This window comes from Bos indicus x Bos taurus, chromosome 4, assembly GCF_003369695.1.
Source record: "Bos indicus x Bos taurus breed Angus x Brahman F1 hybrid chromosome 4, Bos_hybrid_MaternalHap_v2.0, whole genome shotgun sequence".
NCBI classification, from domain to species: Eukaryota; Metazoa; Chordata; class Mammalia; order Artiodactyla; family Bovidae; genus Bos; species Bos indicus x Bos taurus.
This window is the reverse complement of record NC_040079.1, coordinates 86135849-86150173: the sequence shown is the minus strand read 5'-3', so window position 1 is coordinate 86150173 and position 14325 is coordinate 86135849. Positions and strand designations below refer to the sequence as shown.

Below are 14325 nucleotides of genomic sequence, written 5' to 3'. Positions count from 1 at the left end.
GAAGACATCCAACCACGGAAATTTTTCATCTCTGAGTCTAGGAAATTGTTGGATCATAAAGGTTTGCTAGTGTTTTTGTGTCATATTATCTAGTACTTTCTTTGCTCTTTAATTCAATATTACAAATCGTTTTAATGATCAGCGTCTGTAACAGTCCTTCTGAATTTTATAGCAGAAGTAAGATGTAGATAACATTAAAAAATAGGGTATACAGTGATATGGGTTTTAGACGTGCCTTTCTTCCTATATGATTTAAGCAAGTGGAATGTACTTGGGGCCTTTGTTTCTTAATTAGGATGATGGAAAAACGTGGCATTTTTCAGTGACTAGCAATTTCTGAATTTAAAATAAAAATTTCACAAGTCTTAACATCCTTACTTGAAAGAAAGCTTTACTGAGATGTAATTCTCATACCATAAGGTCATCCATGTATAGTGTCGATTCAGTTTATTATTATTATTATATTTAATTTTAGAACATTTGCTTACCTAAAGCCCCAGCTAGAACCTTCAGGACAATGTTAGATCCCCATGCTGTCTTCCACATAATGGAAGAACAGGACCCAGGCTTTAAAGCATTTAGAGAGGAGACAGGGGGGAAATGACAAGGAAAAACAGCAGCAGATCAGATCAGATCAGTCGCTCAGTCGTGTCCAACTCTTTGCGACCCCATGAATCGCAGCACTACAGGCCTCCTTGTCCATCACCAACTCCCGGAGTTCACTCAGACTCACATCCATTGGGTCAGTGATGCCATCCAGCCATCTCATCCTCTGTCGTCCCCTTCTCCTCCTGCCCCCAATCCCTCCCAGCATCAGGGTCTTTTCCAATGAGTCAACTCTTCACATGAAGTGACCAAAGTACTGGAGTTTCAGCTTTAGCATCATTCCTTCCAAAGAAATCCCAGGGCTGGTCTCCTTGCAGTCCAAGGGACTCTCAAGAGTCTTCTCCAACACCACAGTTCAAAAGCATCAATTCTTTGGTGCTTAGCCTTCTTCACAGTCCAACGCTCACATCCATACATGATCACAGGAAAAACCATAGCCTTGACTAGATGGAACTTTGTTGGCAAAGTAATGTCTCTGCTTTTGAATATGCTATCTAGGTTGGTCATTACTTTCCTTCAAGGAGTAAGCATCTTTCAATGTCACGGCTGCAGTCACCATCTGTAGTGACTTTGGAGCCCAGAAAAATAAAGTCTGACACTGTTTCCACTGTTTCCCCATCTATTTCCCATGAAGTGGTGGGACCGGATGCCATAATCTTCGTTTTCTGAATGTTGAGCTTTAAGCCAACTTTTTCACTCTCCACTTTCACTTTCATCAAGAGGCTTTTGAGTTCCTCTTCACTTTCTGCCATAAGGGTGGTGTCATCTGCATATCTGAGGTTATTGATATTTCTCCCGGCAATCTTGATTCCAGCTTGTGTTTCTTCCAGTCCAGCGTTTCTCATGATGTACTCTGCATATAAGTTAAATAAACAGGGTGACAATATACAGCCTTGAGGTACTCCTTTTCCTATTTGGAACCAGTCTATTGTTCCATGTCCAGTTCTAACTGTTGCTTCCTGACCTACATACAAATTTCTCAAGAGGCAGATCAGGTGATCTGGTATTCCCATCTCTCAGAATTTTCCACAGTTGATTGTGATCCACACAGTCAAAGGCTTTGGCATAGTCAATAAAGCAGAAATAGATGTTTTTCTGGAACTCTCTTACTTTTTCCATGATCCAGCGGATGTTGGCAATTTGATCTCTGGTTCTTCTGCCTTTTGTAAAACCAGCTTGAACATCAGGAAGTTCACCGTTCACATATTGCTGAAGCCTGGCTTAGAGAATTTTGAGCATTACTTTACTAGCATGTGAGATGAGTGCAATTGTGTGGTAGTTTGACCATTCTTTGGCATTGCCTTTCTTTGGGATTGGAAGGAAAACTGACCTTTTCCAGTCCTGTGGCCACTGCTGAGTTTTCCAAATTTGCTGGCATATTGAGTGCAGCACTTTCACAGCATCATCTTTCAGGATTTGAAAGAGCTCAACTGGAATTCCATCACCTCCACTAGCTTTGTTTGTAGTGATGCTTTCTAAGGCCCACTGACTTCACATTCCAGGATGTCTGGCTCTAGGTCAGTGATCACACCATCGTGATTATCTGGGTCGTGAAGATCTTTTTTGTACAGTTCTTCTGTGTGTTCTTGCCACCTCTTCTTAATATCTTCTGCTTCTGTTAGGTCCATACCATTTCTGTTCTTTATCGAGCTCATCTTTACATGAAATGTTCCTTTGGTATCTCTGATTTTCTTGAAGAGATCCCTAGTCTTTCCCATTCTGTTGTTTTCCTCTATTTTTTTGCATTGATCGCTGAAGAAGGCTTTCTTATCTCTTCTTGCTATTCTTTGGAACTCTGCATTCAGATGTTTATATCTTTCCTTTTCTCCTTTGCTTTTCACTTCTCTTCTTTTCACAGCTATTTGTAAGGCCTCCCCAGACAGCCATTTTGCTTTTTTGCATTTCTTTTCCATGGGAATGGTCTTGATCCTTGTCTCCTGTACAATGTCTTGAACCTCATTCCATAGTTCATCAGGCACTCTATCTATCAGATCTAGGCCCTTAAATCTATTTCTCACTTCCACTGTATAATCATAAGGGATTTGATTTAGGTCATACCTGAATGGTCTAGTGGTGTTCCCTACTTTCTTCAATTTCAGTCTGAACTTGGCAATAAGGAGTTCATGGTCTGAGCCACAGTCAGCTCCTGGTCTTGTTTTTGCTGACTGTATAGAGCTTCTCCATCTTTGGCTACAGAGAATATAATCAATCTGATTTCGGTGTTGACCATCTGGTGATGTCCATGTGTAGGGTCTTCTCTTGTGTTGTTGGAAGAGGGTGTTTGTTATGACCAGTGCATTTTCTTGGCAAAACTCTATCAGTCTTTGCCCTGTTAATTCCGTATTCCAAGGCCAAATTTGCCTGTTACTCCAGGTGTTTCTTGACTTCCTACTTTTGCATTCCAGTTCCCTATAATGAAAAAGACATCTTTTTTGGGTGTTAGTTCTAAAATGTCTTGTAGGTCTTCATAGAGTCGTTCAGCTTCTTCAGCGTTACTGGTTGGGGCATAGACTTGGATTACTGTGATATTGAATGGTTTGCCTTGGAAACGAACAGAAATCATTCTGTCTTTTTTGAGATTGCATCCAAGTACTGCATTTTGGACTCTTTTGTTGACCATGATGGCCACTCCATTTCTTCTGAGGGATTCCTGCCCGCAGTAGTAGATATAATGGTCATCTGAGTTGAATTCACCCATTCCAGTCCATTTCAGTTCACTGATTCCTAGAATGTCGACATTCACTCTATGTTGATGCATAGAAGTGTGGGCTGAGGACCAGCTTAGAGCATTTGTGGATGTTGAGCCCAACCTTGAAGGAGTGGTCTTTCACACCTTGGCAGAATGGTGTGGTACTTCCAAGAGAAGTGGTGATATGTGCCCAGTGGTTTGCAGCTGGAGAGTATCAAGGTTTGGGAGAGGCAGAGAGGTGAGTGATAGACTGTTTGCCTGAAAACTTTTGAGTTAGAACATTGTGACGTACACGCTGTTATGCTGGAGTGGCAATCAGTAAATCCTTTTAAATCACATGTAATTTAGCTTAGATGAGCTGTCAGTCTGCAAAGGGTTTGGTGGGTTTGTGCAGAGACTTCCAAAGGGAGAAAGCTGTCAACCGTGGGCAAACCCAGTCTCAAATTTGAATGGTATTTTTATGTGAAAACCAGCTTCCAATTGATACGTCTGATGCATCTCTTTAAAACATATTTTACTCATGCTTAATATAAGTATACATGGATCTTACAGCTCTTCTGTAGCCTTAATGGCAATCTGCTAAGTTTTGGTCTATTAGGGTTTTAGTTTCATAAAGCATTTCATAATTTTATCTCAACTTGCCAAAGAATGAGTTGATTGTGGTTTTTCACCTGCACTGTGAGCCGTCTGGTACTAAATATCATTAATATTAATCATTATCTTTCCCCAGTCAGCCAGACTTGAAAGCATCTGTCCACATTAGAGAGGCACAGAATCAATCTGCATATGAAGCAAGAGGCTTTGCAAACAAAACTTTTACTACAGAGCATTTGCAATTTGACTTCCAAGTGTTTAAACGTGGTGCACATTTTCTAAATTTTAAACATATACTGTGCTTGGTTTGAAAATAATGTGGTTAGGGAGTTTGTCTAAAATCAATAAAAATTTTTATTATTTTTACCCTCACCAAACCAACTCTCCTTGGCTAGTGCTAGTTTACCATTTACTAGCTGTGTATGGCTTTGGGGCTCTTATCTGAAGTTTCCTCATTTACAAACTTGTGCATAATATAACTGAGCTCCTGAAATGGTGGGGATGATTGCACAATGCCTTCAAGATGAGCCTTCAGTGCACAGCCTCAGCACCACACCCACTGGCATATGGGAGCCATCTCTTCCCGACAGTGCAATACCTCACACATAACTCATTGCAGTTTTAGTTAATGTCAAAATAAATCAGCAAATTTGTGAATTGATCATCATCAGAAACTTGTTTTCTATACTTATTAAGCCAGATTTTTAAAAAGACAATCCCCTAAACATAATGTGTTTATTTGCTTACATTCTCTGAATTTTACATTGTCTTTCTCAGAGGAATTGAGAGCTCCTGTTGGATACAGAATCTAATTAATTTTTTCAGCTATTTAGGAAACTCCAGCAGGAATAGCAATCATTTTTGCAGATGGTGAGAAAGGCAGATGGTTGAAGTGGCTGGTTAAGCTGTATCATGACATAGGCCATAAATGCAGAATTGTAAAAAAAATCCCTAACAACAGTTATTTATAATTCTGCTGAGACATCTACTTTTTAAACTATGTTCTTAAGTAGCTTTCATCAGATAAGGTAATTTATTAATATTTGAGAATAAAATTGAGTGGCCTCAAGGGCTTACTATATATGATTTATTAACTGGAAATAACTATAGAGAATTGTCTTTAATTTTGATTCTCCTGCTTCAATATTAGACTTATCATTGCTTTCAAGGAGAAATGGTACTTTCAGCTGAACATATGAAATAAATTTTAGTCTATTTTTAAAAAGCGTGTTAAACTATGAAAGAACTTGAGTGATTTTTCTCTTTGCATGTAGACTGCCTTTTCTATTTTTCGCTGAGCATATACATTTTGTTTTGAAATGGCTAACTCACTTAATGTTTCTTTCTAGTTCCAAAATATAAGAATTTTATAATCACAATTTTCTGGGTTTGTCTGACTTGTAGCTACTTAGTTGTATTTTGTTTTATTTTTGGGTACATGCATGTGTGAGAAGAAAAGTTTAAAAGACTACCCTCCATGAAGGTAGAGGAGATCTTAATCCTGTCATTTAGAACACAGGTGGCAGGGCCTAGAAGCCTCAGGAGGAAATAGTTTAGCTACGGCTCTTGTAGTCTAACCTCAGGTTATTTGGAAAGACTCAGAGAAGAGCTACCAGTGTATGAAATAACGGGATTGAAATGTGAAGCTAGAGATATTCAACTAAAAATGTAACTTTTTTTGTTTTATCATCACTATGTGCAAAGCAAGATGATGTAGGCTGTAGAAAGGGGAAAGGAAGAGAGTAGTGAGGGGTGGGTCTCAACACAAGGAACATAGTCTGCAGAGAAACTTAGGGCATTTATGGGATAAAGTGAACAAGTGGCTAGAAGAGTAAGAGTTGCAGTCGTGTTCTGTATGTTTTAAAGAGGAATTTCATAATGATACCCTGTGTATATGAGGTAAGGTCTTTGCAGCTTAGCATAAAACCATTTGGAGGTAACTGTCGTTTTCCCACCAAAGTGTTTTTTTCTGTCTCATTTTGTTACTGAAGTTTTAGATTCTCTTCAGCTGGCGCTCTGTTCTGTCACTATTTGGACCTTACCTAAGCTGTCAGTTTAACATTTTTGTTACTGGAAGTTTAAAGCAAATAAAGCATGTTACAGGACCTGCAAGTTTTTTGTTTTTTGTTTTTTTTTCTTTTTCTTTTGCAGACACAGATAATGTACAAGTGGATAGAGCCCAAAATCTGCCGAGAGGATCTCACGGATGCTATTAGGTTGCCCCCTTCTGGAGAGAAGAAGGATTGTCCACCTTGCAACCCTGGGTTTTATAACAATGGATCATCTTCCTGCCATCCCTGCCCTCCTGGAACATTTTCGGATGGAACAAAGGGTATGGGATATCAATTGGCCCAAGAATCAGACCTTTAGTAAAATAAACTTTTTGGGTCACACTGACATTGTCCTGAATTGCTTTTATGGAAAATTCCTTAGAACACATAATTTTCTTATCTCACAGGCTGAAGAAGACTTAAGAAATATAAGGGAATTATGAGACTGCAGTGGCTTATTCAGTATAGCAAAGAATAGTTTTTTAATGGCATTTCATGTAACACACATCCTCTTAATGGGATGATGCTTTGGATATTTTTAAGAGAATTCCACTAATTTAAGTGATTAAGGATAAGTGCTCCTTTTCCAGTGTGTGTGCACACAAACATTGATGTAAGCATAAAATACAACTCCTATTTCAATTGGAATAATCACATTTTATACCATAATATTAGAAAAAATTGATTGTTTTGATCGGGTAGCAATTAAATAGTCCCTAAGTAGGTTGTTTCAACGTGTACATTTGGGGAAATCTTAACAATATTAAAGAAAGATGGTTACAGAATTTGTTTTAATTTTATTAAAGATTACAATGCATTATTGTTGTAGATACCTTACTTGAGTATAGCCATGCTGTATGCTTAATATCCAGAGCCTTTGAGAGCATAAAAAGCAGTTGAATTGACTTGTGTTCAAATCTGCTTCCTGCCAGGCTATCAATAGTATGATGTATCCACTAATTTGAATTCAGTTTTCTCATTTGTAAAATTGCAGAGAATAATATCTAGCTCATCATCATTGAGAAGTATATGAAAATGTCTCCTGTAGTACTTCAGTACCAGAAAATGCTTGCTCAATAAACAATTTCTCTCTCTCCCCTTGTTTTACTGATGTGGTAATGCAGAGTGTCTTGGCTACGTGAAAACAATGGTTGTAAAAGACACTTTATTTTAATGTTGCAGATTTAAATATTAATTTAAATAAGGTTTGTTTATAAATCTGACTCTTGCCACACCCCACAGCTCCTGTCATCACTTTTCAGTATACCCTATATTTTGAATTTCAAGTCATCAGTCCATAATTAAGTGATATAATGTTCTGTTTAGTAACTAATAGGAAGGATGTAATATTTCTTTATTTATGAAATGGAGAAAACTGATTCTAAAATCACATGTAAGAGAAGTTGTTTCAGAGTTACCTTTCTTATGCAAATTAATTCAGTATAAGCAGTTACGCCCAGAAATGAAAGAAATTATTTTAGAAGAGTTTGTGTTTGTTTCCTTTTTCATGTTAGTCAAGTATATGTATACTCTACCCAGAATTATTTTTCTTTCAGACTGCTCTTGAAAAAGTTGTTAATTCTTAAGAGCTTTACTCTCTCTCCTTACTATTTGCCTCCCTGATGATTGAAGTTTAGTAGTGCTTGGAACAGAGGAAGAGGAAATCAACCAGATGTGACATCATTGTAGTTCTCTGTCCCACTCGTCTCTTGTAGAATGTAGATCATGTCCAGCAGGAACGGAGCCTGCACTTGGGTTTGAATATAAATGGTGGAATGTACTTCCTGGCAACATGAAAACCTCCTGTTTCAATGTTGGGAATTCAAAGTGTGACGGAATGAATGGTGAGTTCAGAATCAGCCTTCTTAATGTATTTTGGTGGTAGTGACTCTTGGACTCACTTGTGTAAAAACCCACTAAATATTGGTATGAGGAACCTTAATCTTATCTCTTGGCTACTTGTCTTCCCAGACCTCACATAAAAATAGTTAATACAGTGCTGCAACCACATGACTGTCCTATAAGAATATAAACTATTTTGCATTTTTGGAGTCAGTTTTGAAATAGATATTGAGGATCACCATTCATGGTTGTTATAAATACTAGAATAGATTACTAAGGGAGGCAATGAAATTTATGTTGTTTTCTTGGAAGGATCATAGTGTATACATACCACTTTATGAGAGTGTTCTGCCTGGTTTGGTTTTCTGGCTCAGCACTGAGCTTGGAGAGGGTTAAATCATCTCTTATTCCTCTTCCTATGGAGTCTATGACCGTGTTTACAAACATGTATCAACCTCACTTACTGATAACTTGGAAACATGGCTGAACTCTATAGGATGGTTGCTGAATTTTATTTATTCTTACGTTTTAGTGAGCATAGCACTTAGTTATTCTGCAATATTTGTTGTTCGAATGAATGACAATATCTGTATGTGCATTTTTAAACTTGACACTAGACATAGATGTTACGGATACTAAAATGTGCTCTTTACTTTTATAAGTTCACTGGTATTTTTTATCAGTTCAGTTTTTCTCAATACTGTATTTAATCGTTGGAAAAATGCTAATCACATCTGTTTACATCAACACCTATCCCAAATAAACAGATTTGAAATGTGGGGAGTGAGGTGTACACATGAGTACTCAGGTTGACAAATCCTAGATCTTTGAATAATTTTGGTTAAACAGATGCATGAAGGAAGCCTTTATATATAAAGAACATTATGGAACAGTACTCTTTATCACTTAATCCCACTTTTGGGATTTTTTTCCTAAAGGAGAAGGAGAAATTACATAGTAATTATTACCTGACTATAGGGTTTATGTTCTAAAATTATCCTGTGGTTGAGGAAGTTTGAGATATTGCAAAAATAAGAAGAATGTATTGATGAAAGCATTGGTACACTTGTGTGTGCATGCACTTACTAGTGAGGATTATCTGAAACGTTAATTTTTTTAAGATGTTACTCTTAGTCTAAATCTCATGACAATATTTAATTTAGCCACTTGCTTACTCATTTACTTGTTGTTTAGTTGTTAAATCATGTCCAACTCTTTTGCGACCCCATGGACTGTGGCCCGCCAGCCTCTCCTGTCCATGGGATTTCCCAGGCAAGAATACTGCAGTGGATGCCATTTTCTTCTTCGGGGATCTTCCCAACCTAGGGAAGATCCTGTCTCCTACACTGGCAGGTGGATTCTTTATCATTGAGCCACGAGGGAAGGCTTCTCATTTACTCAGAGGCTATAATTTAAATTTTTCCTGATTTTCTGAAATGTTCAATTTAAGTATATATCGCTGCAATATTAGCATGTGATACTGAAATAGCAAACAGTAAGTGAAAGATACAAAGATAAAGAGTGATTATAATTTTATGACTGGTGGTTCAGTAACTAGCCTCGAGGAAAGCAGTGCTCAGAATAATGGGGATCAAAGTGAGAGGCCCAGGGTAACCTGTCTCGTAAGGTCATTACTGCATCATGGAATTAAAGTGGATGTGCTTTGACCAACTTGACTGTGTGACTTGAAGTACTTTGAGGTTCTTTTGTATGCTCAATTGGAATTTCCCATGGTTGTGGAACAGGTATGTATAAGTACATCTTTATGTACTGGAATTTTGCCTAAGAGGAATTTAAAGTTGTAAACAAATTAGTGTTTATTCATAAAGATTTCATTGAGCATTATCTCTAATAACAAAACGAAATAATCTAAATTCCAACAATATGATAATGTTTATAAAAGTCATGCTGTACTAATTGGATGAAATGTTATGTAATCATTAAAAATGACAGCCATATGGAAAACAATTTGGCAGTATTTCAAACATTTTGAATGGTCCCGTTCTCTAACCCAGTCATTTCACATCTGGGAGTTTACACCAAGGAAACTTATGTGATGTAAAGAAAGAAATTATGCACAGATATGTTAATTTTAGTATTATTTATGAGAGTCAAAAATATGAGGAAACAAAGTTTTCAGCATGGGGTATGATTAAATAAAATGATGATATAACCTTATAGCATATTGTTAACTCTTTAACACTAGATGTAACAAAGATTTTTAATGGGAAAGTATTTTTGATATATTGATTATTAGAAAAATGAGACGATAATGCCAAGTGAAAAAAAAAACAGAAAATAGATTATACAATAGAACTAAGGATAATTTTAAAGAAAATTATGCACTAGATAAAGAGTGAAAAGAAATACTCTGAAATGTTGTTCATTACTTGGGCTGGGAGGTTTCTGAGAAGTTTGAGTTACTTTGTTTTTTTCATTTAGTCCACTGTATTTAATAAATATTCCTCATGTATTCACATTGCTTTCAGAATCGGAGTAACAGTACAAAATATTGGCTTTAAAAAATACATTTATTTGACCCAGTAGTTCTGATAGCTTACGGTGAACGATGTTGGATTCATGATCTCCAAAGAAGGAGATTTAGCTTTGGGACTAGGCTTGATCACTCAAGAGCTTTTGTGTAGCAATGTTTTATTAAAGTGAAAAAAAGGACAGAGAAAGCTTCTGACATAGACATCAGAAGGGGGATGGAGAGTGCCCCCACTCACTAGTCTTATCAAGGCCTTTTATATACTTTTCCAAGACCCACTCCCACAACATACATTTTAAGATGAGAGAATTAGTCAGAAGGTTCTCAAGGAGAAACATGTCCTCAAGCAGGATACATTGTTGTTATATAATCATTGGTACAGAGTTTAAGGAAAAACATATCCTTGAGCAAGATGAGTTGTTTTGTTGTGCAGTTATTAGCTCTGGGCTTAAAGAAAAAAACATTGGCCTTTTTCTCCTCCTTGAGATCTCCAGACCCCTATCTCCTCCTTGAAAGCCCCAGACCCCTTCCTCCTTGAGGACCCTAGACTACTTATCAACCTACCTAGGAATTAACTCTCTCAGTTCTTTTATTGGGGTTCTTTTCTAGAAAAATATAGAAAAGCTTTACCAAAAATATATTAATTATAGTGTCACTTAAACTATTTAAAAAAGCTAAAACAATCCAAATGGTTACACTGGATGTATGGTCAGCAGGAGGTAAGCACTGTAGTGGGAGTGATTTCTTACATTATGAGAATTAGTTATATCTGTCTACATGATAAACTATCAACTCAGTCATTAGCATGTTGGTGAGCCATTTATACATGCAAATGCTTATGTAATAATGTTAGTGTATAAAACTATGAAACAAAATGTCATCGGCAATAAGATTTCAGTTATGTAAAACCATGTGTATATCAAAAAGATAGTGAAAAGAAACACCTCAGAATGTTAACAGTAGTTTTTTTCTGGGTGGTGAATTTATAAATAATTTTACTTTTCATCTTTAAATTTTTCTGTAGCTTTCAAAATTTTACAATAAATATAAATGTAGTTTCTAAAAACATAAAAATTAACTCAAAATAGAAATTATGTGTAGAAACATGAAAAATGTGGGATTCATTCTGAGGGAAAAAGCAAAATACAAAAGTGCTGCAAGAATGTATCACAAACTGGGGGGTTTAAGACCACAGAAATTTACACTCTTGCAGCTCTGGAGGCTAGAAATTTGAAACCCCAGAATTGGCTTCCTCTAGACCAGGGATTCCCTGGTAACTCAGAAAGTAAAGCATCTGCCTGTAATGCGGGAGACCTGGGTTTGATCCCGGAATCAGGAAGATCCCCTGGAGAAGGAAATGGCAACCCACTCCAGTACTCTTGCCTGGAAAGTCCCATGGATGGAGGAGCCTGGTAGCCTACAGTCCATGGGGTTGCAAAGAGTCGGACATGACTGAGCGACTTCTCTTTCTAAGACCACAGAAATTTACACTCTTGCAGCTCTGGAGGCTAGAAGTTTGAAACCCTCGAATTGGCAGGGCCATGTTCCTCCTGAAGGCTCTCTGGGAAGACTCTTCCTTGCCTCTTCTAGCTTCTAGTGGCTCCAGGCATTCCCTGACTTGTGGCAGCATAACTCCAATCTGCGTCTCCGTCTTCATGTGACTGTCTTCTTGGGTCTCTGTGTCTCTGTGTGTTTACATGGTGTTCTTCCTGAGTGTCTGTGTCTAAATTTCCCTCTTTTCATCAGGACACCAGTCATATTAGAGTAATCCTCCCCCTAATGACCTCATCTTAACTTGATTATATCTACCAAGGCTCTGTTTCCAAATCAGGTCTGTTCGTGAGTACAGGGGGTTAGAACTTCAATATAGTTTTTTAGGCAGGCAATATAATAAAACATATAGTAATAGCCAGTGTTCAAACATGAGATGTATTTGTTTCCTCTTGCAAAGATTTGCCATTAATAAGGTTTGCCATTAATTAATAACCTTGTTTGATGGTATTTGGAGGGCTGCATCTCCTTACATTTTATTGTGGCCATTTCAGTCCATGGCATGCTGATTGTTTCTTTGCAGAGGGCAGACTCACATCACATTCTATGAGCATGTATTACCCCATACTTTTGACTGTTCTTAGCTGTGTCTCTTATATTCTACTGATTTCATAGTGAGGGTGGACCCAGTTTCGGCTCTCTTTCCCTAATGTGTATCATGGTTCATGAGACTCAATGCCAGTTCAGTGAATGAATAAGTAAGTGAATGTGAATAGGTGTTAAATTAAGGAACAATAATACAATGAACTCTAAGAAAGAACTCCAGACCTCACATCTTCATTAAGTAATTTGAAGTTTCTATTTCCCATTGGTTAACTGAAGACTAGGATTTTTTTCTTAGTTTATTAAACTGGATAAAAACCATCTGTTCTTGTTTAAAAAAATCATGCTTCATTGAGAAGACTGTTGTTAGTTTTACCATTAAGTAACTTTGATGCAAAAATATGCATTACTGCATTACTTGATTTTTCCTGGAGAATCATATGCAATGTCTTTATTGATATCTAGGCATCTACATCTGCACGCAATTTACAACTGGAATTAAAAAAAAGGGAATTCTTTTTTTGTGGCCTTATATAAAAAGATTGTTGGAAATCATTCATGGAGTTTTTGCTGATAAGCTTTATCTTTTCTAGGTTGGGAGGTGGCTGGAGATCACATCCAGAGTGGGGCTGGAGGTTCCGATAATGATTACCTGATCTTAAACTTGCATATCCCAGGATTTAAGTAAGGAAAACCAATTCTGATTCCCTTATGTAAGAATCCTCATGCTTGTTTCCCAACAGAAACAGATGAAGCAGAACTGCTTTTATAAAATATATTATTATTATACTGTGATGTATTTAGCAAATAGCAAGCTGAGTAGGATAATATAGATTAAAGAATATTTGTAGAATCAGCGATTGGGGAACTGTAATTGTTAATTTTATATTAGATGAAGCTGAAAGTTTTAAAAAATACTCTATCCAAGCATTATGAAAACTATGACTCTTGGATGCTTGATTCAGAGATAGTAGTCTAAGACATTTACAGGAGAGTCTTTTTTTGGTTTATTGTTTTTTCGCAGTTCTATATGTAAAGTACTATGTTACAAATTCACAATTTGCTTTAGTCCCCCATGTTGAATTTCCCAATTGGAGTTTTTTTCTTGCTATAGGCTATATGGCGGCATTTACCCCAGGAGGTCTGAGCATATCGCTGTGGTTTTGTAGACTCCGTGCAGCAGTAGACTAGGACGAGAGAAAAGCATGGCTTTCAGCCTAGTGAATAAAGTGACTTAATTTTTTCCAGATTGTACTTAGAACATGCTATAAGTATTGTAATTTTAATCTGTTAAATAGACCACCAACATCGATGACTGGAGCCATGGGTTCTGAACTGGGAAGAATAACATTTGTTTTTGAGACCCTCTGTTCAGCTGACTGTGTTCTGTACTTCATGGTGGTAAGTGAAAGAGTGGCTTTCAGAGGTATATTTCTAGGCTTAGCCTTCTCTTTCAAGTGTGAACTTATTTATACAAACTGGGATAAGAATCCCATTTTTCTTCCCATTTTTAGAGTCTTCCAAAAACATTAAAAAATGTCTAAAGAACTCACTAAGAGTTGCAAAGTCTACAAAGCACTCATTCCTCACGGAGAGAAATTAGTGATGAGGTATGGGTGACAGACAGAAGCCAGGAAATATTAATCCTGGAGAAAATTTCTTCAAAAAATATGCCACTAACAGAAGTGAAAATTCTGCCCTAGTAACCACTCAGCAGTTCAAGCCATCATGAGGGAAAAGCATGTATTAATAAGTGAGAGTACAAAATAATGGAGGTGGGAGAGCTTTGGGAAAAACGACACTCTTCCTTGTTAAATTAATACATGCAGACAAAGGAGTTTATTAGGTACATGTCATAATTTTGCCCATTTTTCCCCTAGATGTCCTATAAATCTCATCTAATAGCTTGAGAAAAAGTAGCAACACAAAATTTACTAAGACTTCATGCAGGTATTAGA

At 37.0% G+C, this 14325-nt stretch overlaps 1 protein-coding gene across 3 annotated transcripts in view; it reads left to right on the top strand.

The window, feature by feature from the left end:
• KIAA1324L (KIAA1324 like) overlaps positions 1-14325 on the top strand; it is a 221133-nt gene that overhangs the window by 165632 nt on the left and 41176 nt on the right. For all 3 annotated transcript variants that reach the window (XM_027539843.1, XM_027539844.1, XM_027539845.1), the window contains 4 exons: positions 6041-6221; positions 7656-7784; positions 12961-13051; positions 13666-13768. In XM_027539843.1, coding sequence (XP_027395644.1) covers positions 6041-6221; positions 7656-7784; positions 12961-13051; positions 13666-13768 — 504 coding nt within the window. The remainder of the gene's footprint in view (positions 1-6040; positions 6222-7655; positions 7785-12960; positions 13052-13665; positions 13769-14325) is intronic.